At 46.9% G+C, this 12,387-nt stretch overlaps 3 protein-coding genes across 3 annotated transcripts in view; 2 read left to right on the top strand and 1 right to left on the bottom strand.

Annotated features, from left to right (window-relative positions):
• LOC145992763 (glycerophosphocholine cholinephosphodiesterase ENPP6-like) overlaps positions 1-12,387 on the top strand; it is a 214,227-nt gene that overhangs the window by 109,543 nt on the left and 92,297 nt on the right. The gene's annotated exons all lie outside the window — the stretch shown is intronic.
• Positions 5,767-7,101, top strand: LOC145992495 (uncharacterized protein F54H12.2-like). The gene has a single exon (XM_083128875.1). It carries the CDS (start codon positions 5,767-5,769, stop codon positions 7,099-7,101), a length of 1,335 nt encoding a protein of 444 aa, XP_082985001.1.
• LOC145992494 (death-associated inhibitor of apoptosis 1-like) lies at positions 9,205-9,939 on the bottom strand. Its single transcript, XM_083128874.1, has one exon. The coding sequence runs from the start codon at positions 9,937-9,939 to the stop codon at positions 9,205-9,207; it is 735 nt and encodes a 244-aa protein (XP_082985000.1).

Here is a 12,387-nt window from a genome sequence, read left to right as displayed (position 1 = left end):
TTCGCCAAGGCCCCGGTAGGTCATCCGGAGGTGTTATTCGGTGAGAATATACCCACAACGGAGGATATGTTGGAGATGGATGGGATTGTAAAAGTACGGGTACTACCACCGAAACGATTGTACATTCCTGTGTTACCGTTGAGGACCGGTGGAAAACTGTTGTTTCCTTTGTGTCGTACATGTGCAGTATTGTGCGATCAGTTAGAAGGAAAAAAAGATGGGTGTCAGCATACGGATGAGGAGCGAGCTATTGTGGGAACGTGGGTGTTGGATGAAGTTCGTGTTGCTGTGGAAAAAGGGTATAAGATTCTGAACGTGTACGAGGTGTGGAAGTACAAAGTGAGTGTTTACGATCCTCGAACCCAGACTGGTGGTTTGTTCGCTCAATACGTGGACACGTTCCTTCAGATCAAACAGGAGAGTAGCGGTTGGCCTTCATGGTGTACGGATGAGAAAAAAAAAGACGAGTATCTTCTACGTTATCGTGAACACGAAGGGATCGAACTTCGAAAGGAAAAAGTGGAAAAAAATCCTGGTTTACGTGCAGTGGCGAAACTATGTTTGAATTCATTGTGGGGTAAATTTTGTGAAAATCCAAACAAACCCCAAACGACCATAATCAAACAACCACGAGATTTGTTTGAAAAATTAAGTGAACCGGGTATCGAAGTAAAACAGCTGTTGTTTGTGAACGACGATACAGTTTTTGTAAACTGGACGTACCTGGATGAATGTACACCCACCAACAAAAAGGGTAACGTCGCCATAGGAGCGTACACGACCACATTTGCCAGACTGCGTCTATATAAGTTGTTGGACGCTTTACAGGAGGATATCTTGTATTGCGACACGGATAGTGTGATATTCAGGGAGACAGACACGAACCGAGGTAAATTACGTTTGGGAGATTATCTCGGTGATTTGACAGACGAGTTGGCGGAATTTGGTGAGGGGTCCTACATTCGTGAATTTGTAGCTGGTGGACCGAAGAATTACGCATTAAGTGTATGGTCGCCGGAGAAACAAAAGGAATGTCGAGTGGTGAAAGTGAAAGGAATAACATTGGACTATGGTACGAGTATGACAATTGATTTCGATGTTATCAAGGAATTTGTTATGACACTTGAGGAAAAAAGACAGATTACAGTACGATATCCGAAAAAAATCGCCAGAAAACGTCCGTTTATTCTGGTAAGCGAACCGCAGGAGAAAACGTACCGGGTTGTGAACACAAAAAGGCGTTTGAAAAATGACACTTTCGACACACTACCATATGGGTACCAAGATTGAGAACATAAATGAAGGCGCGTGTGGGACCACCAGATTAGTAGCTGCGATGGCACTGAGATGGAAACAACCGTTTCGTTGTATCGTTGTCGGACCGAGTGGTTGCGGAAAATCAACATTTGTAACCAATTTGCTGCGTAACCGCAAGGACGCGATCGAAGGAGATTTTACAAACATTCTTTGGTGTACAGGGTCAAATTTTCATCCGCCGGATATAAAGGGTGTGGAACACTATAACGGAATACCTGACTACAATGTGATCACAAGTCATAGTCCGTGTCTGGTGATCCTGGATGATATGATGACGGAAGCGTACAACGATAACGGGGTGTCAGATTTGTTTACGAAAATGTCGCATCACAATTGCGTGAGTGTGTTACTTCTAACGCAAAATATATTCCCCAAAGGTTCAAAAGCACGTGATATAGCCTTGAACGCTAACTACATGGTTATATTTAAGAATCCCAGAGACCACTTGCAAATATCAACGTTGGCACGTCAAATCTACCCGGGGATGTGGAGAAACTTTGAAAAACTATTTAAGGAATGTACGCGAGTGCCGTACAGTTATTGTTTGCTGGACTTCACTCAGGACACACCCGAACCGCTCCGTGTACGATCGGAATTGTTTACACAGTCCGAGGACGACAAGAAAAACGGTATTAGTTACTGTGTGGTGCACGTTCCAGATGCTGATCGATGCCTGACCTTCGACCACGATGAGCAAATTTATTCGCTCAAATAGAAGCCTGTTCCAAACACTTCGTTCGGCGCCACCTAGACTTCGAAGAGCTATTTTAAAGGAAGCCGATCCAAAACTGGTGAATACGTTATCCGAGTGCTGTCTGAACGTATTGAACAACAACGTTCCAATCACAAAGGCGACAAAACGTAAACTTGCAAAGTACAAAAACGTGTTACGAAAATTAGCAACAAAGAGCGTACCGTTACAACAGAGAAAACGTCTTCTCGTACAGAAGGGTGGGTTCCTTCCCGTTCTTTTAGGTAGCGTCATTAGTGGTTTACTGGGTACATTGTTGAATCGGTGAGCGGCGGTATAGAAAAATGCATTACAAAAAATTGATTCTGATGTCCCCGGAGCAGTTTGAAAAAATCAAAGGGAACGCAGCCAACGTTGAATTAACGGGTTTAGATCAGGAAATGCATCGTATATTATATTCCAAAAACTTGGACGATCACGAAAAATGGTCATTGTATCGTCAGACATTGGACAAGTACCTACGTGTGGTACGTAGGAAGCAGGAGCCTTTGACCATACCGGTACTCACGACGACGACGACGTCGACGACGCCGCCCGAGAAGGTTGGAAACGTAAATAAAGAAGGTGCTACATTATTTAGCGGATTGCCGTGGGTAGAACGTCGTCTGGTGAAAGAGGAAGGTGTGACAACAGCGGGAGAAGAAGAGGACGACGACGACGAGGACGACGACGACGACGACATCGACGGAGGCGAGGAGGGTAAAAAGAAGAAGAAGAAATCACCGAGACGTACTCCTATCAAATCCCGACTACGAAGTGCACGTGGCACAGCGAGCAGAAAACGGTCGAGACACGTAGCATGGGAACCGTTACGGATGTAAACAAGATCCTGGGTGCAGCGTATTATTCACCGGAGAAGGGAGAATCGTTCACCACTGCAGACAAGTTGTGGAAGGCCGTAGACAAGAGGATACCGAAGAAGCAGGTCCAGGAATGGTTGATGGAGCAGGACACGTACACGTTACATAGACCCAAACGTGTAAAGTACCCGAGAGTAAACTACAACGTGACCAACATTGATGAGTTGTGGGAAGCAGACCTGAACGATCTTCAAAATCTGAAAAGGTACAATCGAGGTTACAAATATTTACTTACTGTAATTGATGTGTTTTCCAAGCAAGCGTTTGCAGTACCCCTCCGAAACAAAACTGGTGTAGAGGTAACGCGATCATTAGGTAAACTTCTCCGAGAGTGTAAACGGAAACCAACGGTGTTACAGACAGATGCGGGAACAGAATTCACCAACGTTCAATTCCAGAAACTGTTGAAACGAGAGGGTATCGAGCATCGTATTCCTAGAAACGCAGACGTCAAAGCAAGCGTGGTGGAACGTTTCAACAGGACATTAAAAACACGTATGTGGAAATATTTTACCACACTTGGAACGTACAGGTATATCGATGTTCTGGGAAAATTAGTTCGAGGATACAACGAATCGTATCATAGAAGTATAGGTATGAAACCGGTCGACGTCAACGAACATAATGTGTATGTGGTGTGGAAAAATTTACAAAAAGGTTCGTCGTCGTCGTCGTCGTCGACGAAACCAGTGCCGCTTGTCGCCGACGCAAAAAACAAAAAAGTGTTTCGTACAGGAGATACGGTACGAGTGAGTAAGGTGAAATTACCTTTCGAAAAGGGGTACGTACCGAATTGGAGTCGTGAACATTTCAAAATACACAGAAGAATTCAACGTAAACCTGTTCCAGTTTATCTGGTCGAAGATCTCCAAGGTAACGTGTTGGACGGATCGTTTTACACGGAAGAACTACAGAAAATCATCGTTCCCGAGGAGAAAGAGTACAGGATCGAAAAAATATTGCAACGTCGGAAACGAAACGGACGATTGGAATATAAAGTGAAGTGGCTGGGGTATCCTACGACATTTTCGTCGTGGGTACCTGCAGAAAACGTTCATCGTGTGTCGCCGCAGTAGAAAGGGAGAAAATGGAAAAGATAGAGAGATTTTACGTGCGTCTCTTCTCGAACAGTTCGATGGATATTTTCCCTCGAAACACAATATCACATTTTACAACAAAATTACCGGAAACAATAGAATTGGACGAAAACTGGGAAGTGGGATTGGTGGAGGTGACATATCCTCTGTATTTTGACAACGTAGTACGGTTGGATGAGACGAGGTCGTTGACGTTTCCGGTTATGCAGTACGCGAATGTCGGTGAATTTGCTCAGGTTATGTTCGGAGATTTGAAAAAGGAACCAAACAAACGAAAATACGTGGATGGTTTTATAAACGATATCGAGTCTATCTTTGGAGGAGGAGTATACGGAGAAGAGGAACCTTCGGTAAAAAGACATAAAAGATCAGAGGGCGACGGTGGCGACGACGACGACGACGACGACGACGGTAGAACATTTACGGTGTTACCTATTGCCAGAGAAACCTTGGTGGCCACGGTCGCTGCGGCGGCGGCGGCGGCGAACGAAAACAGCATTTTGTATTCGAGACCAAAATCGTACGATTTTCCTCATAACGTCAACAGTGTGAAAATTTTATCCACAGCGAACAGAATTAAAGTGGGCCGAGACGTGATCATGAACCTACCACCGCAGCTGTACACATCGACGAAGGAACTACTAGCCAACATCCACAACCTGATTCCCGACAGCCTGAGTACGGACGAAGTGAAAGACGTGATGATCGACACGGCAAACACGTTACGACAAGTCCTGTACACGATGGAAGAAAAGAAAAACGTAGAGGAGGAGGAGGAGGAGGACACATCGACGTCGTCAACGGTCACACCATTCAACACGCAACTGATATGTGTATACTGTGATTTGATCCCATATCAAATCGTGGGGGATGCTACAGCACGACTCCTACGAACCATATGTCACGATTTTGCCGCCGGCGCAGGTAACACCGGTCAGCATGACTTTCGAAATGTTCACTATTACCCACTCACCAGATATTCGTTCGAAACTATCGAAATAGAATTTCGAAACGATAAGAACGAAATTATACCGTTTCACGGGAACAGCTCGCCGTCGATGGTGTTACTGGAATTCCGTAAACGTCCACGTCGTCGACTATACGATTGATAAATAAATAGACGTGCATCAATCGATCCCCAGACAGTTGGATACGAACCCCGATCATGACCAATACCATCGTTGATTACTACATTCGGCAGGCACAAACAGGTCGTGGAATCGGACCGTATTACCAGGGGCGGAGATATCAACGCGGACATGGGATCCTAGGATCGTTTTTTCCTTGGTTGTTTCGCGCCGTGAAACCACTTGTGATGTCCGGAGCCAAGACAATAGGACGTGAGGCGTTACGTACCGGAGCGAATATATTAGCGGATGTGGCTACGTCGGACGGAGCAGCTGTACGAGACATTGTGCGGAAACGTCTACACGAAAGCAAGACAAACCTGCTGACAAAAGCCGAAGCTAAATTAAAAAACATGACCGGTTCCGGTATAAATGCTAGGAAACGAAAACGTGTTGGTCAGTCGAAAGTCGGGTGCAAACGTGTGCGTGTCAGTACAGCAGGTAACGAGCGTCGTCGTCGGCGTAAGACACCCAAGAAGAAAAAGAAGACAACCACCCGTAGCAGCAAAAAGAAGAAGAAGAAGGTCACCACAGTAACCCAGCGTCAGCGTCGTCGTCGTCGCCAACACGGACATAAGGATATATTTTCGCCGCCGTAATCACCTAGAGACAGAATGGAAGGTGTTGCATCGTCACTGGATATTTTCGAGGAGCCGTGTATTCAAACAGGCATTGTGGATAATTACACAGAGATTTGTCACCCTATAGCCTCGATAGAAAATCAAAATGTTGTAGAATTTGTGAGTCAAGGAACGGACGAGTCCTACAGAGATCTGGCTACGACCAAACTATACTTAAACCTGATAATGACAAAACTGGACGGTACCCTATTGAAATACAACGACCTTACGACAAAACAGTGGGGAGTTGTGAACAATCTGGCACATTCGCTCTTCTGTCAGTGCTCCGTTTATCTGAACGACAAACTGGTTACCTTTTCGAGCACCAACTACCACTACAAGGCTTTTCTGGAGACGGTAATCGGCTACGGCGAGGATGCGGCGAAAACTCACCTGACATCCAGATGTTTCTACAAGGACACAAAAAATGAAGCGAATGCTGCTACAAACGAGGGTTTTGCAAAAAGACGAGAGTTGTTTCAGTGGGCAGATTCCTCCGCCACGGAGAGCACGGAACTCCAGAACCATGTGGAACTTAGCACCAACCTGCATGCGGATTTTTTCAAGCAAGAAAAGTACCTTCTGAACAACGTCGAGTTGAAGGTTGTGCTCACCAAGGCGAAAAACGAATTCATCATGTGGGGAGACACCCCAAATGCACCGGTAACAATAAAGATCAAGCGAGCAACGCTACACATCCCACATTTCAAACTACACCCAACCTACCTGTTGGCACACAGTAGAGCGCTAGAGAAGAGTAACGCAAAATATTTTTTCAAACGATCCGAGTTGAAAACCTACACCGTTCCGGCCGGAGGAAAATCCCTGACACTGAACAACATCACCAACGGAACAATTCCAACCTTTCTGATATTCACAATGGTTCCAAACAACGCCTTCGTGGGGAGCGGAGACACGAACCCGTTTTACTTGACACCCGAATCCTTGAACTACTTTGCATTGTACCTCAAGGACCAGCTGGTACAGACGGCGCCCCTGGAACCGAACTTTACATCCGGAAACTATGGAGACATCACACGAGCATACGATACACTCTTCACAGGAACAAATATTTATCATGCAGACAAAGGGCACATGATCACCAGAGAAATGTTTACCAACGGTTACTTCATGTTATGTTACCAGTTGACACCCGATCAATGCGATGACCCGTCATGCAGAAGTTTACCAGATAAAGGGGAGGTACGCATCGAAGCGAGATTCAATGCACCCTTGACACGGTCCATGACGTGTTTGATATACCTCCTCTATAACACTTCGGTGGAGGTCTCAAAAGAGAGGAGCGTCATTTACAACTACTCCGGATGAACACGTACGACATCCACAACGTACTCTCTGGAGATGCTGTGACCGGAGACGTTTTCCACGGTGTTTACCCGAGTGATATTCTCGCCGACGTGGTAGTTACAAAAAAACCAGCAGCCCTCGTTGCTAACACTCATCCGTCCACCAAAAACGGAGAACATTGGGTCGCCGTGTACATCGACAAGGAAGGGTACGGCAAATATTTCGACTCCTACGGAAACATTCCTATTCAGCCAGCCTTTGCCCGGTTCATGAATCGAAACTGCATATCGTGGGAGTACAATCCACGTCAGTATCAAGATTTGTTCAGTACCGTCTGCGGTCACTATTGCTGCATATACCTACGTCACGAATGCATGCGAGTTCCCAAACGACCCTTTCACGTACACTTCACAAACGACCATGTCCGAAACGATCACATCGCGATTCAAATGTTTGGTGCGTATTTTTCGCATCCTCCTTCTACCACTACTCCCACCCCGACTAGCTGTACCATTAATCCTAATATACAATGTGTGCAATCATGCTGTAGACTCATCGATCGTTTCTCTTGTTCCTGTTGTTGCAGACATTAAGAAACTGAAGGCGGTACCTGTCACTGCTCACCTGGAGATCATCTTCCTGGACGACGACGACGACGACGACGACGACACCGAAGGCGACGGCAGCGGCGACGACAAACACCTCACAACAGCGACCATTCGACATAAGAAGAAGAAGAAGAAGAAGAAGACAAAGAAAACGCATCGCGGACGTCGATAATGGAAACAACAACGACGACGACGACGACTACGACGACGTTCCCGGCGGACACCACGATCACCAACTCCACCAGCGGGCATGTGATTTGCCTACGGCAATCTCTAGAATATCTGTCTCCAACTAAAATTATAATTCTAGGGTACGAACTTGGCGGCGGCGACGGCGATACCAATGGACTAGAGAAGTGTTTCCCTGCGGTGCTACTTCGTTTCTCAGAACGAGATGTGCCCCTCTGTTGGACTCTCTTCCGGGACCTGCTGCTCAATATCAACTGGAACCAAATAATAACATTTTTCCAAACAGGTGACGGTTACACAAGAGTACTCCGCGACGGCGACGACCACGTGATGGTCGTCCATACAGACTATTTATTTTCAGAACGCATTCTTGTGTTTCTAGTGGGCGACCAACGACTTTGCTTGACACAAGATGAACTGAAACGATTCCTACGAGCACGACGCACGCTGGCAGCCTACATGTGTTACTACGAGGGGTTACACCCACAGGCTGCTGCGTACATGCGATACTGTGTCGCAAAACATAACGTCGTCAGCCGTGATGATGATGTGTCCCACCCACTCGTATGTCCTCGGATCGACCTTCTCAGTGCTGGGCTACTGCGCATCATTCGTGCGCACGTGGCCTCATGTCTTCAAACATAAATACCCAAAGTGAAATACCCACCCGACCAGTTATATTTGGGATCCTGTGACCGTCGCTGCTGCTGCTCGAAAGACCCTCGTCACCCACTACTACTACTACTACTACTACTACTACTACTACTACTAGTGCCACCAACAATGGCCGCCGCCGTCGACCCCCGAGCAATTGTCTTCACCGTGGATGACGCCTTCGAGGTTTCCGTTGTTGGCGAAAAGGATGACACTAGGATCGTGTTCCGGAAGGATGGTTCCCGAATCAGTCTCGGCACGGACAAATATACAGAATTAACCAAATCAATGGGACTTCTTACAGACATTTTCCACGACCGTCGTCTAGATTGCAGCAAACGACGTATGGTAAAATGTGTACTTACACCCGACTTCAGCATCATCATTCAGGATTGTGCTCGCAACTTCACGGTAACCCTCCAGGATGGCGGCGAGATCCTGCTACTGGACGCACGACAATGGGAGACCTTCATGCACATGTATCACCCTATATTGAAGACCTACTACCGACACTGGCACGCCCAATGAAACCGGAGACTACCAGAACTACTACTACTACTACTACTACTAACACCACTATATGTATTATCTAGTATATGAAGCTTGTACGTACTAACACTACAAACAAAGAAAAAATAAATAGTTTAATACACATTTATTACGTTTTTTCATTTCACATGTATATTTTTTGTAGAACCGCAATACGTGCACGGCACAGAACGCAACAATCCGTGGTCTTCACGGCACACGATGCACACACCAGAAAATGACCACACGGTAGGTAAGCTATCTGTCTCTGATGCACATAACAGATGACACAGTGTTGAGTGTCCTCCATGTTCACATTCACCGCAGGGGCGATAACCGCCGTTGCGTCCAACTCTTTCTCCTCCTCTTCTTCTTCCCCATCCACGTCCGAGGAATCGGTTGCTGCTGCTGCTGGTGATGTTGCTGCTGCTGCTCCAGAGATACCTTTATAGAGTTTTGTAGCTGGAGGTTGCTCCGCGTCGGCGACGGCGCCGTCGACGACAGTGGACGTCGCCGCAGACAGACCGTCTGCGATCATCAGACGAAGGTAGATGCACTGAGGGTACCATTTTCTGTGTTCTATCCATGGATTTTCGCCCCGCTGCCATTGGTACAGACGTAGTCCACAGTAGTAGCATCGAACCACGTCCCCGAATCCACTGTAGAAGAATCCGGCGTCCGCCATTTCCTCCGGTCGAATGGTTATCGACTCGGGCCAAAGTGGACTGTATGTCGACAGGCGACCCTGGTAATCGGCGTAGGTCGGAAACATCGGGTACCTCCTGTTGATGCACACGGAATTTGGATCGGCACTTCCGAGCCTACGTTGCAGTTCGGTACCCAGCGGAGACGTGGAGACAGCGGCGGCGGCGGCGTCCATACCATACACTCTCGTGAAACTCACTACCACCACTACTACTACTATCACTACTGCTGATGCTACTAACCCAGCACGTCCTCCTCGAAAACGGTCGTTTGGAAACGAAGGGGGCCCCCCCGCACAATGCCAGGCATGGCCGCAGGCCATGCTTGGCCTTGTCACACACACACACACACACACACACACACACACACACACACACACACACACACACACACACACACACATCGGGTTTGTGTCCTATGAAACATATCTATCTATCTATCTACCCGATAGGTTACTACTACTATAGTCTACTCTGATCAACCAAGTCCGAGCGGCGGCGGGATTCGAACCCTTCTCCTCTAGGCTAATCGGGAAACGAACTATCTCCTTCAAAACACGTCATCTGGACCCGTTCGTTTTACGCTATAGTGTGCTTCTCGGTCACCAAGTCCGAGCGGCGACGGCGGGATTCGAACCCTCTAGGCTAATCGGGAATCGAACCATTTTGTCTCCACAGAACCCGCCGCCGCCGCCAGCGGGACCTTTTTTAGGCAACAGGATCCACTTTACGCTATAGTGTGCTTCTCGAATCCAAGCGGCGGCGGCGGGATTCGAACCCTCCTCTAGGCTAATCGAACCATATTCTTTTTATGTCTCCACAGAGTATCGAACCCGCCACCGCCGCCGGCGGGACCTCTTTTAGGCAACACAATGCGTCATCTGGATCCATCTTACGCTATAGTGTGCTTCTCGAATCCAAACGGCGGCGGCGGCGGGATTCGAACCCTCTAGGTTCATCGGGAATCGAACCATATACTTCTTCTTATGTCTCCACAGAGTATCGAACCCACCGCCGCCGGTGGGACCTCAACAACACTATATCTTATCCACCGTCGCTATTCTGTCTCCCACGGTCGACGATAAATACAAAACATTACATGTAAGGATGCATACCGGACAAGTTAGGTGAGTGGTTTACGTGACAGACTTCGAATTCAAAGGTCGTAGGTTCGAATCCTCGTCCCGACAACCACACACCTAACTTGTTCTGTATTTTCACAACCATTACTACATGTTTGTTCCACTTTTCCTCTCTCTCTCTTTCTTTTTTCGCTCGCCGCCGCTACTCTCTACTCTGACCTTTTATGCTGACCCCATAACATATTACGTTACCATATGTAATCGACCGCATAACATATTACCTACACATACTCGAAACCTACATCAAGACAACTTTCAGTAATTCTCCTCTTAGGTACTTTCTCTACCCGATTCCACTCTGCTGCTGACCCACAATCACCGGTATTTATTCTGCAAAATATTTTCTTGTTAGCACAATCATTACTACAGAACCATCATGGATACACGCTACTCTTCGTCGTCGTCGTCGTCGTCCTCGTCGTCGCAGCTACCAAACACTATCGCTGGTGTAAGTATTCTTTTTCTATCACAACTCATAGGAGAACCTCCGAACAACAACAACAACAACAACAACAAAATCTCGGTCAGTGATTTTTTATTCACCTATTGTTGTGTACAAACACATCATCATAGTACTCGACACCATCACCATTATTCTTATTTCATATCGTACTTTGCCGCAAGATTTTTATCGACACCTACAAAATTTTCTTTACGAAAAAATTTGTACAAATCATAGCTGCTTCGTAGGGTCCAATGGGATTTCACAGGATCTTGTAGCACATTTTGAAAAAAAACATCGATCTCCGGACTTTCCTTCCGCATCTGCTGCATTGTTGTATACAGGGCGATCAATCCTTGTATCTCTTTCTCTATGCGCATGGCATTCGCTTCTAGTATCTGAAGAAATTCGTTCGTATGCTCCCTCCGCACAATGTATTGCAGATAGTACGACGTCTCGTTACTATCCTTGCTGTCTTGCTCGCAAGGCTCGCCTCGGTGTGTTTTCTTGCAGGGTAGGCAATACTCCCCTGGGAAATTTTGTGATCCTCCTCCTCTTGGTGATGGGCCCTGTGAATACAAAACAAATCACACTACTTCATCCATCTCACACACATACTTATGGTGATTTTGTTTTCTGTCCAGGTTCGAACCGTGGACACCTTACAGAGAGATACTATTGAGGTGGACGGACGTGTCATCTGGCAGTCGTCATGCGTATTGGAACGTCGCGCTGACATCATTTATTTACCATTTGCAGCGACTCCTAGTGACGGGGTGCCTCTGAATCTACCACCACCACTACCTCCCCATTTACAACCTTCAGCACCCCCACTTTCCCCTCCACAACCTCATTCACAACATCCTTCTCCTCTATCACGGACCTCCACATTCGTCCCGCGGGCTAACATCCCCGCAACCTCTACTATATCTCGTTCACCTGTGATGGCATTATATCCAACGGGAATAGCAACGCATACAGCAGCGATCAAACAAGAGGACCCTTTACCATTGGTGTGCAAACGATCACCAACCTCTCCA

Source organism: Lepisma saccharinum, chromosome 9 (genome assembly GCF_977018435.1).
Source record: "Lepisma saccharinum chromosome 9, izLepSacc3.1, whole genome shotgun sequence".
NCBI classification, from domain to species: domain Eukaryota; kingdom Metazoa; phylum Arthropoda; class Insecta; order Zygentoma; family Lepismatidae; genus Lepisma; species Lepisma saccharinum.
Note: the sequence above shows the minus strand (reverse complement) of the source record. Positions and strands in the feature narration are given on the sequence as shown.